Here is a 13,475-nt window from a genome sequence, read left to right on the forward strand (position 1 = left end):
ATGTTAAATGTCGCGAGAAATAAATAAATATTTTGCGGATTAACATTCCATGATTGAATGATCAATATTCGATATTTTGCGATGATTTGCAGAGATGTCCATTACAAGTCGCAAAATAGAATTACATTTGTAGTGTACGCGCCCATATATATTAATACATCCGCTCTCTCGTTATAATAGAATTGTTGAAGGAATTAACAGTTTGAATAATTAATATCTTTAAAAGCGCGATGATCCTATTCCAGGAAACTTTGTACAGTCTTTAAATTATCAGTCTGTTAGATAAAGTTTTCAGCCTATATTTTGCATTTAACATTCACCGTGATATTGAGATTATGCATGTAATGTAATTATATGTAATATATAATAACGTGTTTACACGATACGTGAAGAATTAATTTATAATAAAATTTATGAAAAAATTGTTATGAACGAAATTATTTTGAACTGAAAAAATCACGTTTATTTAGCATTATTTTAATACAGGCTTTTACGTTGAATTTTATGGAATTAAAGGCTGTCATTAAAGCTTTATGCAATAGGATAGTATATTTTGCGACAAAATTGGTAGACATCTCTGCACTGGGTATATCGCTATTTCCTGTGGAAGTTTTTCGAATGGAATATATGTGTGTGTGTATGTATGTAATTATCTTTTCTCTCGTAACATACAATTATCTATATTTCAATACGTAATATTTATATAAAGTGTGTATACAATCTCTGTATTTTTGGAAATTATTCTCCGCTCATTCTACAATTAATTTAACCTAATTCTGCTAAGACCGAATCAAGATCCTCTTGCAGGCTGATGCTATCCTCTCGCTGCTTTACAAGATTGTCCTTAATTCTGTCTACTTGCGCCTTAAGCAGATAATTTCCTTTTTTCAAAGCCGCCAATCGTCCCTCGTGCTTTTTAACGTGTTTCTAAAAAGATAAATGTTCAGGAATACAATTCAAACTTTACACTTAACTGCAATGATCTTTGCAATGAGAACTCACTTGCAGAATGTTTTTACGCTTATCAATAGGTGCCTCTTCGTCGTCAGATTCAGATTCCTCTTCCTCTGATTCCTCAGATTCCGATTCTTCTTCAGATTCCGTCTCTTCTTCCTCTTCATCCTCTTTTTCTTCTTCTTCTTCCTCTTCCTCCTCATCATTTTCTGCCATTAGCTTCGCCATCTTATCAACTTGCTTCTGCAATTCCTTATATTTTTTCTTTTCTTCCTTCAGTAATTTTTGCTGTTGTTTTATTTGCTCCTTCAACGCGTGCCTTTCTTTTCTGGCGTTTACAGCTTTGTCCCTATATTTAGAATTTTTATTATATAATTTTATTATATAATTTTTATTATATGTTTTTATATTATATTTATGTTTCTTTTTATTATTTGCATTATCGATCTTATTATTTTTTATATTGTTGCATTGCATTGTTGCTCACATTGATTTGAATATATTTGAATATATATATATATATATATATATATATATATATATATATATATATATCAAAACTTCATTATCACACTTACTTAAAATTCTTAATTTTCGAGATAAGAAGCTTGATTTCTCTCTGAGCGCGTTTCTCTGCCGCAGCTTTAGGATTCTCGTCTTCCTCTTCTTCCTCTGTACTTTCCTCTTCCTCTTCGCTCGTGCTATGAACATCTTGTTTGTCTACACTTTTTTGCGATGCGATTTTAGCTACATCCTTTGCACTTGGACAACCAGCCAGTGCGATTCCTGTAACATTGTACCAGCCTACGTCTTCCCAATCCTCTACTAACTCTATTATCGGTTCAGCTTCAATTGACGCAGGTTCTTCTTCATAGGCAAAGCAAAAAAAATCAAAACAAAGAAGCGCAGTTTTAGTATAAGCATTAAAAGCGTATAATATAATAATATATTATAAGCATAAAATATATTTTGCGTATATTAATAATAGCATTAATAATAAGGCATCTTACTTATATATGTACATAAACATATAGAGATTAAATTGGAGCCGATTAGGGAAAGCTCAGCTGAAAACGCGATTAATTCAGAAATTGTTAGCTTTTAATAAAATAATTTTAATTATTTTACAAACAATCTTAATTACGCACCAGCTTTCATGCGCTTTTCCAATGCCGCATACATTCTTTTCATTTCTTCCAATTCATTTTTAGCCTTATCTCTTTCCTCAGCAGTGCTAGCATATTCCTTTTCTGCTTTTTCTGCATCCTTCCTCGCTTGTTGCACTTCCTGTCTCAGAGATTCTGCGAGTTTCTCATCTTGTTGTTTGTTTTCCTGAGCATTCTTTTGAAGCTTCATATGTTCTACTTCTGCCTCAAGATTCAAAATTCTTGCCTATCCATAAAATCATTTTATAAAAAGTGACAGTAGTGTTCACTGTTTTTTAAGAGACCAAGATTCCTCAAATAAAAATCTAATCCTGTTAAAATTACTAATAATCTTAAGCCAATGTCTTGGGGTCTGTTAAATTTATTACCTGTAATCGCTTGTTGTCTCGTTCCAAGGCTTCTTTGTTTCTGAGCTCCAACGCGAGCATCTGTTTAGTGCTTTGCAAATCATCTCTGACGGCATCTATATCGTCCATTTCATCCTGAATTGCGACGTCTACGGGTGCTTCCTCGGCTTTCTGTATTTGCTCTTCTATAGTTAATTGTCGTCGGAATTTTCTTAGTCCCTCCAGCATTGGTTTCGAGCGATCGTTTGTCTTCACAGTCTTAAGTTGCACGCCCTGCTGAATCTGCTTCAGTAGCTGATTGTGCATATTAGATTTTTCAGACTCGAACACAAAGTGAGCTTTGCCTGAACGGAAAGAAATAATCGATTAGAACGAAATATAAGATATATTGCCATTTCATTATATTGCTTTAACAAAATATATAAAATGTATTCCGGATCTAAACGTTTTAGCAATATAATAAAAATATAACTCTCTCTCTTTATTTCTAAATCAAAATATAATTAATAATAAATAAATTCAATTCAATAATTAAATTCAATAATTAATAATAAATAAATTCAAGGAAGATGAATTTACGTTTCAAAGTTGTAAATAAATTATAAGATCGCATTTCTTAATTAAATTCAACGACTTTAAACTAGTATTTAATTTAAATTTTAACGATTAAGATTTTTGCTAGAGATTGAAAAATAACTGATAACAATTTTTGCCTCATTTGTTTGAAAATTAATTTGTGGTTAAAGAATAATGATGGAGCCAGACAACACTTTTTTCAACCTGATTGCATTATATAGAATTTCATAAGGATCTTATTCGTTAATTGATAATACTTAACGCTTCACATCGGCGTTCACATATTTTTAAAGTCATGACGAATCACCCTCCGTCGAATAACGTTCTTATTTCCCATCGAGAATGTCCACTCGAAGACTGAAAGATTCTGATCGCCGGTCGTTCGCGCGACAGGAAAGAAAAAGGGATGTCAATAAACTCAAACACGAAGATACCAATTAATTCAACGATAATCAATTAACAATTTAATTAGTCTAATAGTTTAATAATGGATAAATGGGCTCACACCTATTGAAAGGGAATGATTCAAACGATAGGAAAAGAGAGAAATATGATAACGACAGAACAAAATTGCTAACTCTTTACACTGCAAATAGGTCCGATAAGCGTTAATCGAAACCTCTGCTCGTTATTTAATCGATTATACTACATTCATACTTCCCTTCAATCGTTTGTCGATCAAGAAAGCAGAAGCAGAAAAAGTTTTTTGGAATACAATTTTTCTCTGGCTTCTCTCCTCAAAGAAAAGAAATATTCCTCTTACAAAAGAGATAGATTTAGCCCGATGGGCATCCGGAAATCAAAAAGGATTCGTCGATTACCTGCTGAATCGGCCGTGACCTTGTTCACCCTTTCGATCAGAGGCGCACTTCGATCGTTACACTTAACATGTCTGAGTTTCTTGCCATGCTCGAGCTCTTTCATCATGCAGGCCCAATCCGGCCGTTTTCTTGGCCTGGATTTCAGTGCCTCTAGCTTCTGCATTTGTGTCTCGTTGAGTGCAGGAAGATCCTTGAGGATTGTCGTTCTACTAGGCGGTGGTGGAGGCGGTCGCGGAGGTGGCGGTGGTGGCACGTTCGCTCGCGACGAACTCTTTGATAAAGTTGGTGCGCCTTGATATAGAAAATTCTCATTATTTATGCAAAAAATATAATATTTTTTAATTCATTTATGTTTTAAAAATATCAATTTTTGTTTAGAGTAAATAACTTTTAGAATGAATTTTCTATCCTTTTTATTAATAATTTATATTTTAAATTTTTTTAATTCTGTTTATATATAAATTAATAAAAAATAATAGTTAATATAGAAAAATTTTTATTGATATATTAATTAAATATAGAAAAATTTTATATTTAATAATCTATCTCTATCGATTTAATCTCGTTACATATAAAAAGAAATTCATTTTTCTTACCAAAAACAGATAGATGAACATTTAACAGATGTGAAATTAACAATTTTAATCTTATGCATTCATTAAGAATTAAATTTAAAATTTATTATCAAAATTTAATTAATTTTTATAGAAACAAACTTTATATTTATAAAATATTTATAAAATATAAAGATTATTTTAAGGAAAATTTAAATATTATTAAAATTTCTTAAAAGTTTAATTTCATCACGCAAAGAAAATAATTTTTATTTCAGTTTGTAAAACTAAAAACATCAAAAAATTTAAAGACGTTTAAAATTTGAAAAATTTAATATCGTGGATACGAAAAGGAATGGCGATCATCGCCGTACATACCTGTAGTGCTCTCACTTTTTGAGAGTGGTATAGTGTCACCTCGTGATCGAGATCTGTCGATGTGTATCTGTCGTTCGAGCTGTGGCCTCGAATTTGGCTCCTGTCGTCCATTCTCGCGTAACTTCGCCAGCACCGGTCGACTGCTCGGAATCTTCTCATTGTTCGGCTGTTTTGGTATTATTGTGATTTTGCTCTGTTTACGCGGTTGTTCATCTGTCGAAGGTGTTGCCGACTCTGCGGGTTTCGGCACACTCTATTCAATCGAAAGAAACACTTATTTGATTATAATATTAATAACATATAAACAATAAGAACACGTTTATTTTGATTTATTTATAACATATACAACATATTATAACACACATACATACACATATAACATGGCATTAAAAAATATATTTACTAATTTTTACAAAATTTATTCGAGAGAAAAATATAATAAATATGATTTTATTTATTAATTTAAATATTAAACAATTGATTTATTTATTAATTGATGTTAACAATTGATAGTTTTATTTTTTGAACTTAAAAGAAACTATTTAACTGAAAAAGAAGGAGAGAAAGTTTTCGGATCATCATTAACATAACAACAGTGTCAAAATATATATAATAAAATAGATAAAAATTTGAATTTAGTTTTTATTCAGATTTACTAAGTTGATAATTTTGGAAAACATTTATTTTAATTAATTACACATTAATTATATAATTTAATTATAATTATATAATTATAATTAATTATAATATTAGTTTTGTTTAATTATTTAATTCAGATATTAAACACTGTTATATAGTTTTCACTTTATTAGCAAATTAACTGATCGAATTTCGTCGCGATACAACGAAACAAATTTTGTTGGCACTATCATTTATTTTCGATTCTTAGTTTACGTTTTCGAGACACTTTTGCAACATAAATCAATTTCTCGTGCGTATGTAAAATATATATTTTTTTATATGATCGTGCCAGATTTCGAAAAGAATACGAAGAATAATTGTTCCACATCTCGCGAGATAGCTACGATAGAGAATAGGAAGAAGAAATATTCCTCTATCCCTTTTCTCGTTCAAGAAGAAGGGATAAAAAGAAAGAGAAAGAAAGAGAGATCCGAAAACTTTTCTTGGCAAGTCTCGAAGAATTCATTCCACTAGCTTTAAATAATCTACATTGAATTTTACACTCGAAATGTCACATTCTTCAACTTAGATCGTTGTTGCGGAGTTTTTTTTTTCCTTCCAAAATGGACTCTCGTGGAATCATTCAATTTTGATACTCGAAAAATTTTGGAAAAAGATTTTTATTTCTATAAAAATTGTTCGCTCAGAAATTCTTTTTTTTTTTTTTTCTAAAATTGTTTTCGATATATTCGCCATGCGGTATTAATGATTTTCAAATAAATTAATATGAGATTGCGATATAAACGTGTTAAGAAACTGGCGGAAGACGCAGCTGGCAAGTCATTTGAAATAGAAACGCGTGTTCTTTAAATAATCGTGACCCAGAGGTTTATATGCAAGCACGCATACGAATCTCACTTTCCTTCGCGTTAAGAAAACGGAATTGTAATTGATACAAGCCCATCTTTGACATGTGTAAATACTTTCACAAACGATTGTAAATCGCTTGATTGTTTTACAATTTTCTCAAAACTGTTTTTTAAATCGTTAATTATTCTATAATTATGCAATTATCTGCCCGAAGACTTGTCACTCTGATTAATTATCAAATATCAGGCATAAAAAAACATGCATCTTAAAAATTAATATGCAATTATGAAATTTCAACATAATATGCTCAGATATTATATAATTGGAAAAATATATGATAATAATAAATAAAAGTAATAAGTAGTTTAATAATTAGAAAAAGATAAAACTTTTGAAATAAAAATTTACATTTTGAATTTAATTTGTTTAATTGATGATTTAATACGATTCAATATACGACAATATCGCGACATTAACCACGCAACATCTTTATATGCCATTGCGATTTCTCCAGCATGTCGCGTTTTTCTCACGTTATCTCATATTATTTATATATTAGCTTTATAACTTTGTATATTTTCATAATCTTTTATGGACCATCGCCAAAAGATGAAAAGTAATCGCTTGAGAATTTTCTTACATGTAAGTCACAGAAAAACACATACATAGGAATAATTTCAATCAATAATCTCAATCAATAAATATCAATCTGTCGTGAATACTTCTTTTATAAATTTAATTTCATATTGTAATGTCGATGCATTCGCGTGTTTTCATCATCTATAATTTGTATCAATTTAAAAATTCAAACAATTTTTCAGTAATTTATAATATAATTTTCATGACACAATAAATTAAGAAAGTTATTTTTTATTCGAATAATCGCTTTTATATAAAAAAAATTTGTCCTAAAGAGATAAATTTTTTATAAATCGGTTAGACTATCTTGAAGTGCATTGTTTGGATACAACGGATTGTACGCCATCAGAAATGTTTATTATGTTAACTCGTTGCAAGATATCTACATCAGCTATTAATATCACGGTAATGTTAGCGAAGTCCGCTGACTTTGAAACCCAATAGCTGAATGGAAAAAGACTGCAAAAGTCACATAGTACGGGCTACTCATGCGTGCTTTCGGCAGAAACAGAAGCGGATTGTATTACCTGATTTCAACGCGAAGAAAAGCTGCGATATGTGTTTAAATAAACTCGTTCTTCTCTTTAAACAAATGGCGTAAATCCGAAATTGATCTTGACATTTTCTAACAATTTTGAAATTTACTTTGTGTTGAAGGTTTCTTTTTTTTAGTAATTTAAATATTATCATGCATATATTATAATGTTCTTGATTATTAACATTAAATATAATTATTAATGATTATTAAAATAAAAATGAATTATTTAATAAATTCTCTATTATAAAATGTGATATATTTTTATAAATGTACAAAGAAAGAAAGAGAGAGGGTAGTTGGAAAAACTTTAATGGTGAAAAATACGCAATGATATTTTATAACAAAATCTCTCTTTTTCTCTTGTTTGCAAATTCTTCAAATAAATCATGCAATTCACTTCTTGCGTCTTTGCGAAACATCACAAGATATTTATTTATTTTTCAAACAATTTAGTCATTTTTTACACATCTCAATCTTTGCACAATTTTTTTTTTTTACAAAAATCAGGAAAAGCTTATTCGCAAATTCGCAAAAATATAAAATCATCTTTAAAAAAATTACCAAAGTGATTTCATAAGAAACTCTTATATCTTTAGAAAATAAAAGAAAAAGTCTCTCATTTTAGAGCAACGTATCTTAGAATCATCTCATGAAAATAATATCGATTTTCTCGGAAAATTTTTCACTTACCTTCAAGGTAACTTGGGTGAAGGCTGGAACTTCTTCGGTCTTAGGCTTGGAATCTCTGCGGGAATTGAGGGTCCAAGGCGCGGTAGGCAAGGGCAACGGGGTAGGACCATCCTTGACCCACGGTGGTCGAAAGGTAGTCCTCTGCGGTGGCTGACCACCGGCGCCAGGCATCTTTGCTTAACAAGTCCTCTTTTGCTTTCTTTCGGGAAAGAGGGTAAAATCCTGCTTTTATTCCAATCTTCAAAGACGTTCTCGCGTTCGCTCGTCGCGTTAACTGACGATTCGTCGCGGGACGAGCGCAACAATCCTCCCGAGGACGTGCGCGATACGCCACTGACAGAGATTCCTGGACCGACCGCGATAAGTGGGGATCAAAGCGTGGGCGAGATCTGTATGCGACCCACTTTTCTTCGTGAAAACGTCGTTTCGGGATAATAATTCCAAAATGAAATTTACGACGGAAGGAAGAAGATCCTCGAAAGTGCACGCTCGTTGAGATATGTCTCCTTTTTTTTCTTTCTCTCTTTTCGTCTTTCAACGAGAGAAGTAACTATGAACCACAACGGGGTCGAAGATTTTTGCGCGACTCTGGGAAAGATCGAGAGCTGGACCGCGCAACAGGCAGATCTTGCGGACCGCACCTCCCTAACCATATGATATTTCCGTCCATGTGACGTCATCGAGAGACGCGAGGCTCAAAATAGAAGGATCTTCTCCTCTCCTCTCTAGGATACTCTCGACAACGTCTCCGCTACTTCTTGTCGTCCTACGACGCATTCCGCGTCTGTTTACGATGCACCGATCGTGACCGACCACGAAGGTCGATCGATCTTCAGGGTCGGTAAGACTTATATATATATATATATATATATATATATATATATATATATATATATATAAGTCTTACCGATATACACACACACACATTGCTTCTCAATTTCTAGAGTAAATATCTATCCTTTGAATCATTTTAATGGTGGAAAGAAAATTTCTGATACATATTTTGATATTGCAAAAAATCAAAAGAATTATATTATTATATTATTATTAAACGTGCAGTTAATATAAATAAAATAATAGTAATTTTTGCGGAGCTATATTTATTTGTGATATTTATATATTAATATTATGTTATCTCGGATTCTCTAAAAGAAAGTATTGTACATTTTCATTTCATTTGATTTAGATAAATATGAACAGATTTTGTCTCAAAGCTCAAAAGATGTGATATTATAATGAAAATATAAAAAAATTAATTTATTATTAAAAATATAAAAATGTTATTATTAAAAAGAATCTACAATATAACATTTTTCTTAACTTCCTCTTTTATTGCATACATCAATTTTTAGTTTATTTTGTATATTTTTTAACGCTTTATGATTGCATCTTTTTTTAGTGATATCGCAGAAGATTACTTTGTTGAAAGACCGAATATAATCATGAGAGGCGCGACAGAATTTTTCATCTTAAAAAAGAATGGAATAGAATGAAGAAAGTAGCTTTATAAAAAAGCACAAATATAATATTTTCAAAAAAAAAGATCTGAACAGTTATAAAACGCGAACAAAGAAGTTTTAGGTGAAAAGATAATATGATATACTTAAACAATATTCGGTATAAAGAATTCATTGAAATTTAAATATTTATGACATTACATTAGAAAATATTTGTGTTACTTTTCGGAAAAGAATTTATAAAATATGTTTAATTTAAAGATTTTAGAATGAAAGTTGCGATCCCCTTAATAATTTAAAGACTATTTTGAGATTGTGGCAAAAAGGAAAGATTATAATACTTTTTAAAATGATATTTTTCTATTTTTTCGGGTTTTTATAAAGTTCTATAAAGTTTATTCAAGTCAAAGTCATTTTTAATAAATAGATAATAAATTGATATTTTTCTCCGATTTAATAAATAAAGCTCTGTGTGCGTATGTTTACATTACATTTCTTAAGATCTTCACATAATTATTAATATTGAGATTAACATGACGGATAAATTTTTTTTCGATGATGTAATGTTTTATAAAGTAATCTATAAGATTATTACAGTTTGGCTATGTAATAAAGCATCCAAGATGTGTGTGGCATATTATTCCGGAAATAATTTAATTAGTCCAATCGAAAATAATTGTAATATGAGCTTATATTAGCTTTATATAAAGTTTGAAGCGTCCCTTTATACCATAAATTTTTGATTTAGCAGTAAATTATTGATTACGTTACTTGCGTTACTGTAAGTTAAAAAAATTTTAACATATGTGTGTGAGCACAATTATCATTTATATATTATTAGTTTCTCTATGCAAAGCATTTCGTAAATTTAATCTATATAAATCCGATCATGCTTTTTTTATAAGGCTATTTTTTCTTCATTAATGTTTCTTATTTAGTTTGATGATTTATTCTTTTTATCATGTCGCATAAAAATATATCTTATTCATTTCCACTTTAATTCATCCGATGAAAGCTATTTTAACCGTCAAGTTTGAATACTATGAATAATATGAATGTTAATAGTCTAGAATGTGTAACAGCTTTTGGTATTAGTCAAATTATTTGACGACGTTGCAACCAAAAATCGTGAGTCATATGTGACCTCTTCTTCGTTTACTGATCGTCTCGATGTGAATTTGTCGCTGCAAATTGTGTGCCAAGTCATTCATCATCGTGCACACTTCGCATAAGTTTCTCAAATAGATCACAAAATCATCACAAATACACAGGATCATTAAATACACACACAGCTTTGATTTTTAACTTGATAACTTTAATTAGATTTGTGTTTCTTAGATAACCCTATTATAATTTAATATTTCTATCGAGTATAATTTTAATATAATTCTACCGAACTATAATAAAATTGTGCTTTTCTTTCCAGAATATAATATTCGGTTATGATTACATATTAATGCTTGATTCGCGTGATATGATTTTGTAAAATATATGTTTGATATAATTTATATGCATTTGCAGACTTTTTTTTAATGCCATATTTAGTGAACTTTGAAAATAAAAGGTTTTATTCAGATTTATTTAGATCTATGAGATATATGATGAGAGAAAAAATTAAAATATAATAATTAAGAGCTGAGTCAGAATGAATAGATTCATAAATTGAATTATAAATATATAATATTTAATGCAATATTTAATAATACGCGTGTCAACAATTAGCAATATATTAATTTAAAATAATGTAATTTCTAATTTTGTATAATAACACAATATTATATAGAAAATATCAAACATAATATCCAATATAATATAATATAAAACAAATATGTGTATGTGTGTTATAATATATTTCATCAATATTTTTAATTTTAGAATCTTCTTACGTCTCTATCTATTCTATTTTTTAAATAATATTAAAAATTATTATATGATAAATTTAAGAAAAAGATCATTCGAATTAAAAAAGATTAACTTTAATATTTTTCGCTTTCTTCTGTTCAAAAGAATAATATATAAAAAAAGTAAATCAAAAGACTGTAATATTATTTTTTATGAAATGAAATTCAAAAAGTTTTACAAATATATAAGAATATCTTGCAAATCATTTTCGAAGTTATCATGAAGTGGTAAGAACATTTTGAAGCTCTCTTATTCTCCAATGCTACGAGATAGCACTACTAGTTCCACACTGAAAGAGAATACGAAAATTTACATATATATATATATATATATACACACACACACACATACATATGTACATACATATCAAGCGATAAGAAAAACTGATTTTAAATAATATTTTTTTAAATAACACACGAAACTAATTAATTCATTTTCTATAAATTATTACAAAATTATATTTATTGCAAATTTATAAATGATTCCATTTTTGCATAATCTTTTTTAAGCTATATTGCAATATCTACTTCAAAAATTAACATTATCCATTATTATCATATCGTAACAATTCAAACTCAGCTAATGTTTAATAATAAATATAATTTAATTCCTCGAATATTCATCGCAATTTATATGTAAAAAAATTAATTATTTTATTTCTGGATCATTCGTATTTTGCAATTTGTAAAGTTTTGAACAATCTATTGCGCCGAAAGTGCAAGCAAAAAAAAGATCGAGACTCCTCGCACAAAACACGTGTAAAGTCGCCGAGTGAATTAGGACTCTATTATTATCGTAATTATTGCCGGTCTGAAAGTCCCAATTAAGCGGCAAATGCTCCTCGAGCTACTTCTCGGGGGTGAAGAATTTCCGAGGAATTCGCGGCGGGTACGGCTAGGTGGTCGCCATTAATCCTCGCGCGTATGCGGTGACAACCACCGAATTAGTCGGGCGATCCGTCAAAAAGCGCATTTCCGTGGATAGGCGTGCGTTATATCCGCCGTCTCTCTCTTTCTCTTCCTTTCCTTCTTTCTTGCTCTCTCTCTGTCAACGGAACACATGGCACTCTTGCGGGACACGCGCAACACGCACACACGCACGCACGCACACACGCTTCTGGCGTGAGATGAAAGAAGGATGCGTGAATGCATCAGAGCCAAAACATAGTTTAATTTCTATAAATATCAACATTAGAAAATATATAAAGTTGCAATAACACAATTTAAAATTACCAAATATTACAATTTGAAATGATAAAGAATATCTGTCTTTCTAGCTCTTTTCCTCTGAGCTGACTATGTATTGTATTTTAATTTTAAAGAAAAATGAATTTTTGAAGCAATTATTTTTCTAATGTAACAAATAACGCGGTTATTTATTTAGATTATATACTTGTCCCCTTGCTTCTTTTCTCGTTTCCTTTGCAAAATGTTTTCTTGCTTTGTTTCGTTGTTAAGTAAAATAAAGATAAAAAAAGAAACTCTAAGGTTCTACCTATAAATCAGGCACGTGTTCATTGTGTCATACTCTATAGTAAGATGTATTGAAGGAACACTATAGCAACATATGAGCGATTACAGATGAAAGTAAAAGACCCTTTCGCTCGATGAACTTAGATTTATAAATGTGATTTATATACATATTTTGAATATTCTATATAAATTATAATTTAGAATACATTTGTATGTATATAATATAGATTTATTATTTCATTATTTCTTTTTCCATATTTTTACTGCCATTTAAAATATATTACCACAATATTTGATTATTGTTATTAACAATAACAAGGAGATTCTCTTTTGATTCATATCGTCTTGCCTTTAATCTCGCGAATAAAAATCCAACTCACATTACAATGCTTCTACGATGCACTGCGAAAACGTTGCATACTCCGTTACATTATCCAAGTTACTTCCGAGGGCAACATGTACAGATATTCGCAAGTGCAAGAACTGCGAA

General features: G+C 30.0%; 1 protein-coding gene across 2 annotated transcripts; it reads right to left on the reverse strand.

Moving 5' to 3' along the window:
• Positions 1–630: 630 nt before the first annotated feature.
• On the reverse strand, positions 631–8,761 carry LOC145962787 (uncharacterized). Of its 2 annotated transcripts, none has more exons than XM_083084146.1 (8): positions 8,155–8,761; positions 4,797–5,049; positions 3,865–4,155; positions 2,489–2,811; positions 2,103–2,346; positions 1,533–1,821; positions 1,003–1,303; positions 631–927 (listed from the first exon to the last, which is right to left on the reverse strand). In XM_083084146.1, exons 1-8 carry the CDS (start codon positions 8,323–8,325, stop codon positions 766–768), a joined length of 2,034 nt encoding a protein of 677 aa, XP_082940272.1. In that variant the 5' UTR covers positions 8,326–8,761; the 3' UTR covers positions 631–765. The 2 variants fall into 2 exon arrangements, with proteins under 2 accessions (XP_082940272.1, XP_082940278.1); XM_083084152.1 differs by having other exon boundaries at positions 1,533–1,740; positions 8,155–8,759.
• Between the last annotated feature and the right edge of the window lie 4,714 nt (positions 8,762–13,475).

Source organism: Camponotus vicinus, unplaced genomic scaffold, assembly GCF_025532165.1.
Source record: "Camponotus vicinus isolate PSW18456_S1 unplaced genomic scaffold, iyCamVici1.0 SCAF_1, whole genome shotgun sequence".
In the NCBI taxonomy this organism is placed as follows: domain Eukaryota; kingdom Metazoa; phylum Arthropoda; class Insecta; order Hymenoptera; family Formicidae; genus Camponotus; species Camponotus vicinus.

What these genes read in the sequence shown, in the direction of transcription:
- LOC145962787 (XM_083084146.1), bottom strand. Translation starts at nt 8,325, where the DNA reads ATGCCTGGCGCCGGTGGTCAGCCACCGCAGAGGACTACCTTTCGACCA. An exon ending in GGAAAAGCGCATGAAAGCTG is followed by an intron (nt 1,822 to 2,102) that starts GTGCGTAATTAA and finishes TTGCCTATGAAG; the next exon opens with AAGAACCTGCGTCAATTGAA. An exon ending in TCGAAAATTAAGAATTTTAA is followed by an intron (nt 1,304 to 1,532) that starts GTAAGTGTGATA and finishes TTCTAAATATAG; the next exon opens with GGACAAAGCTGTAAACGCCA.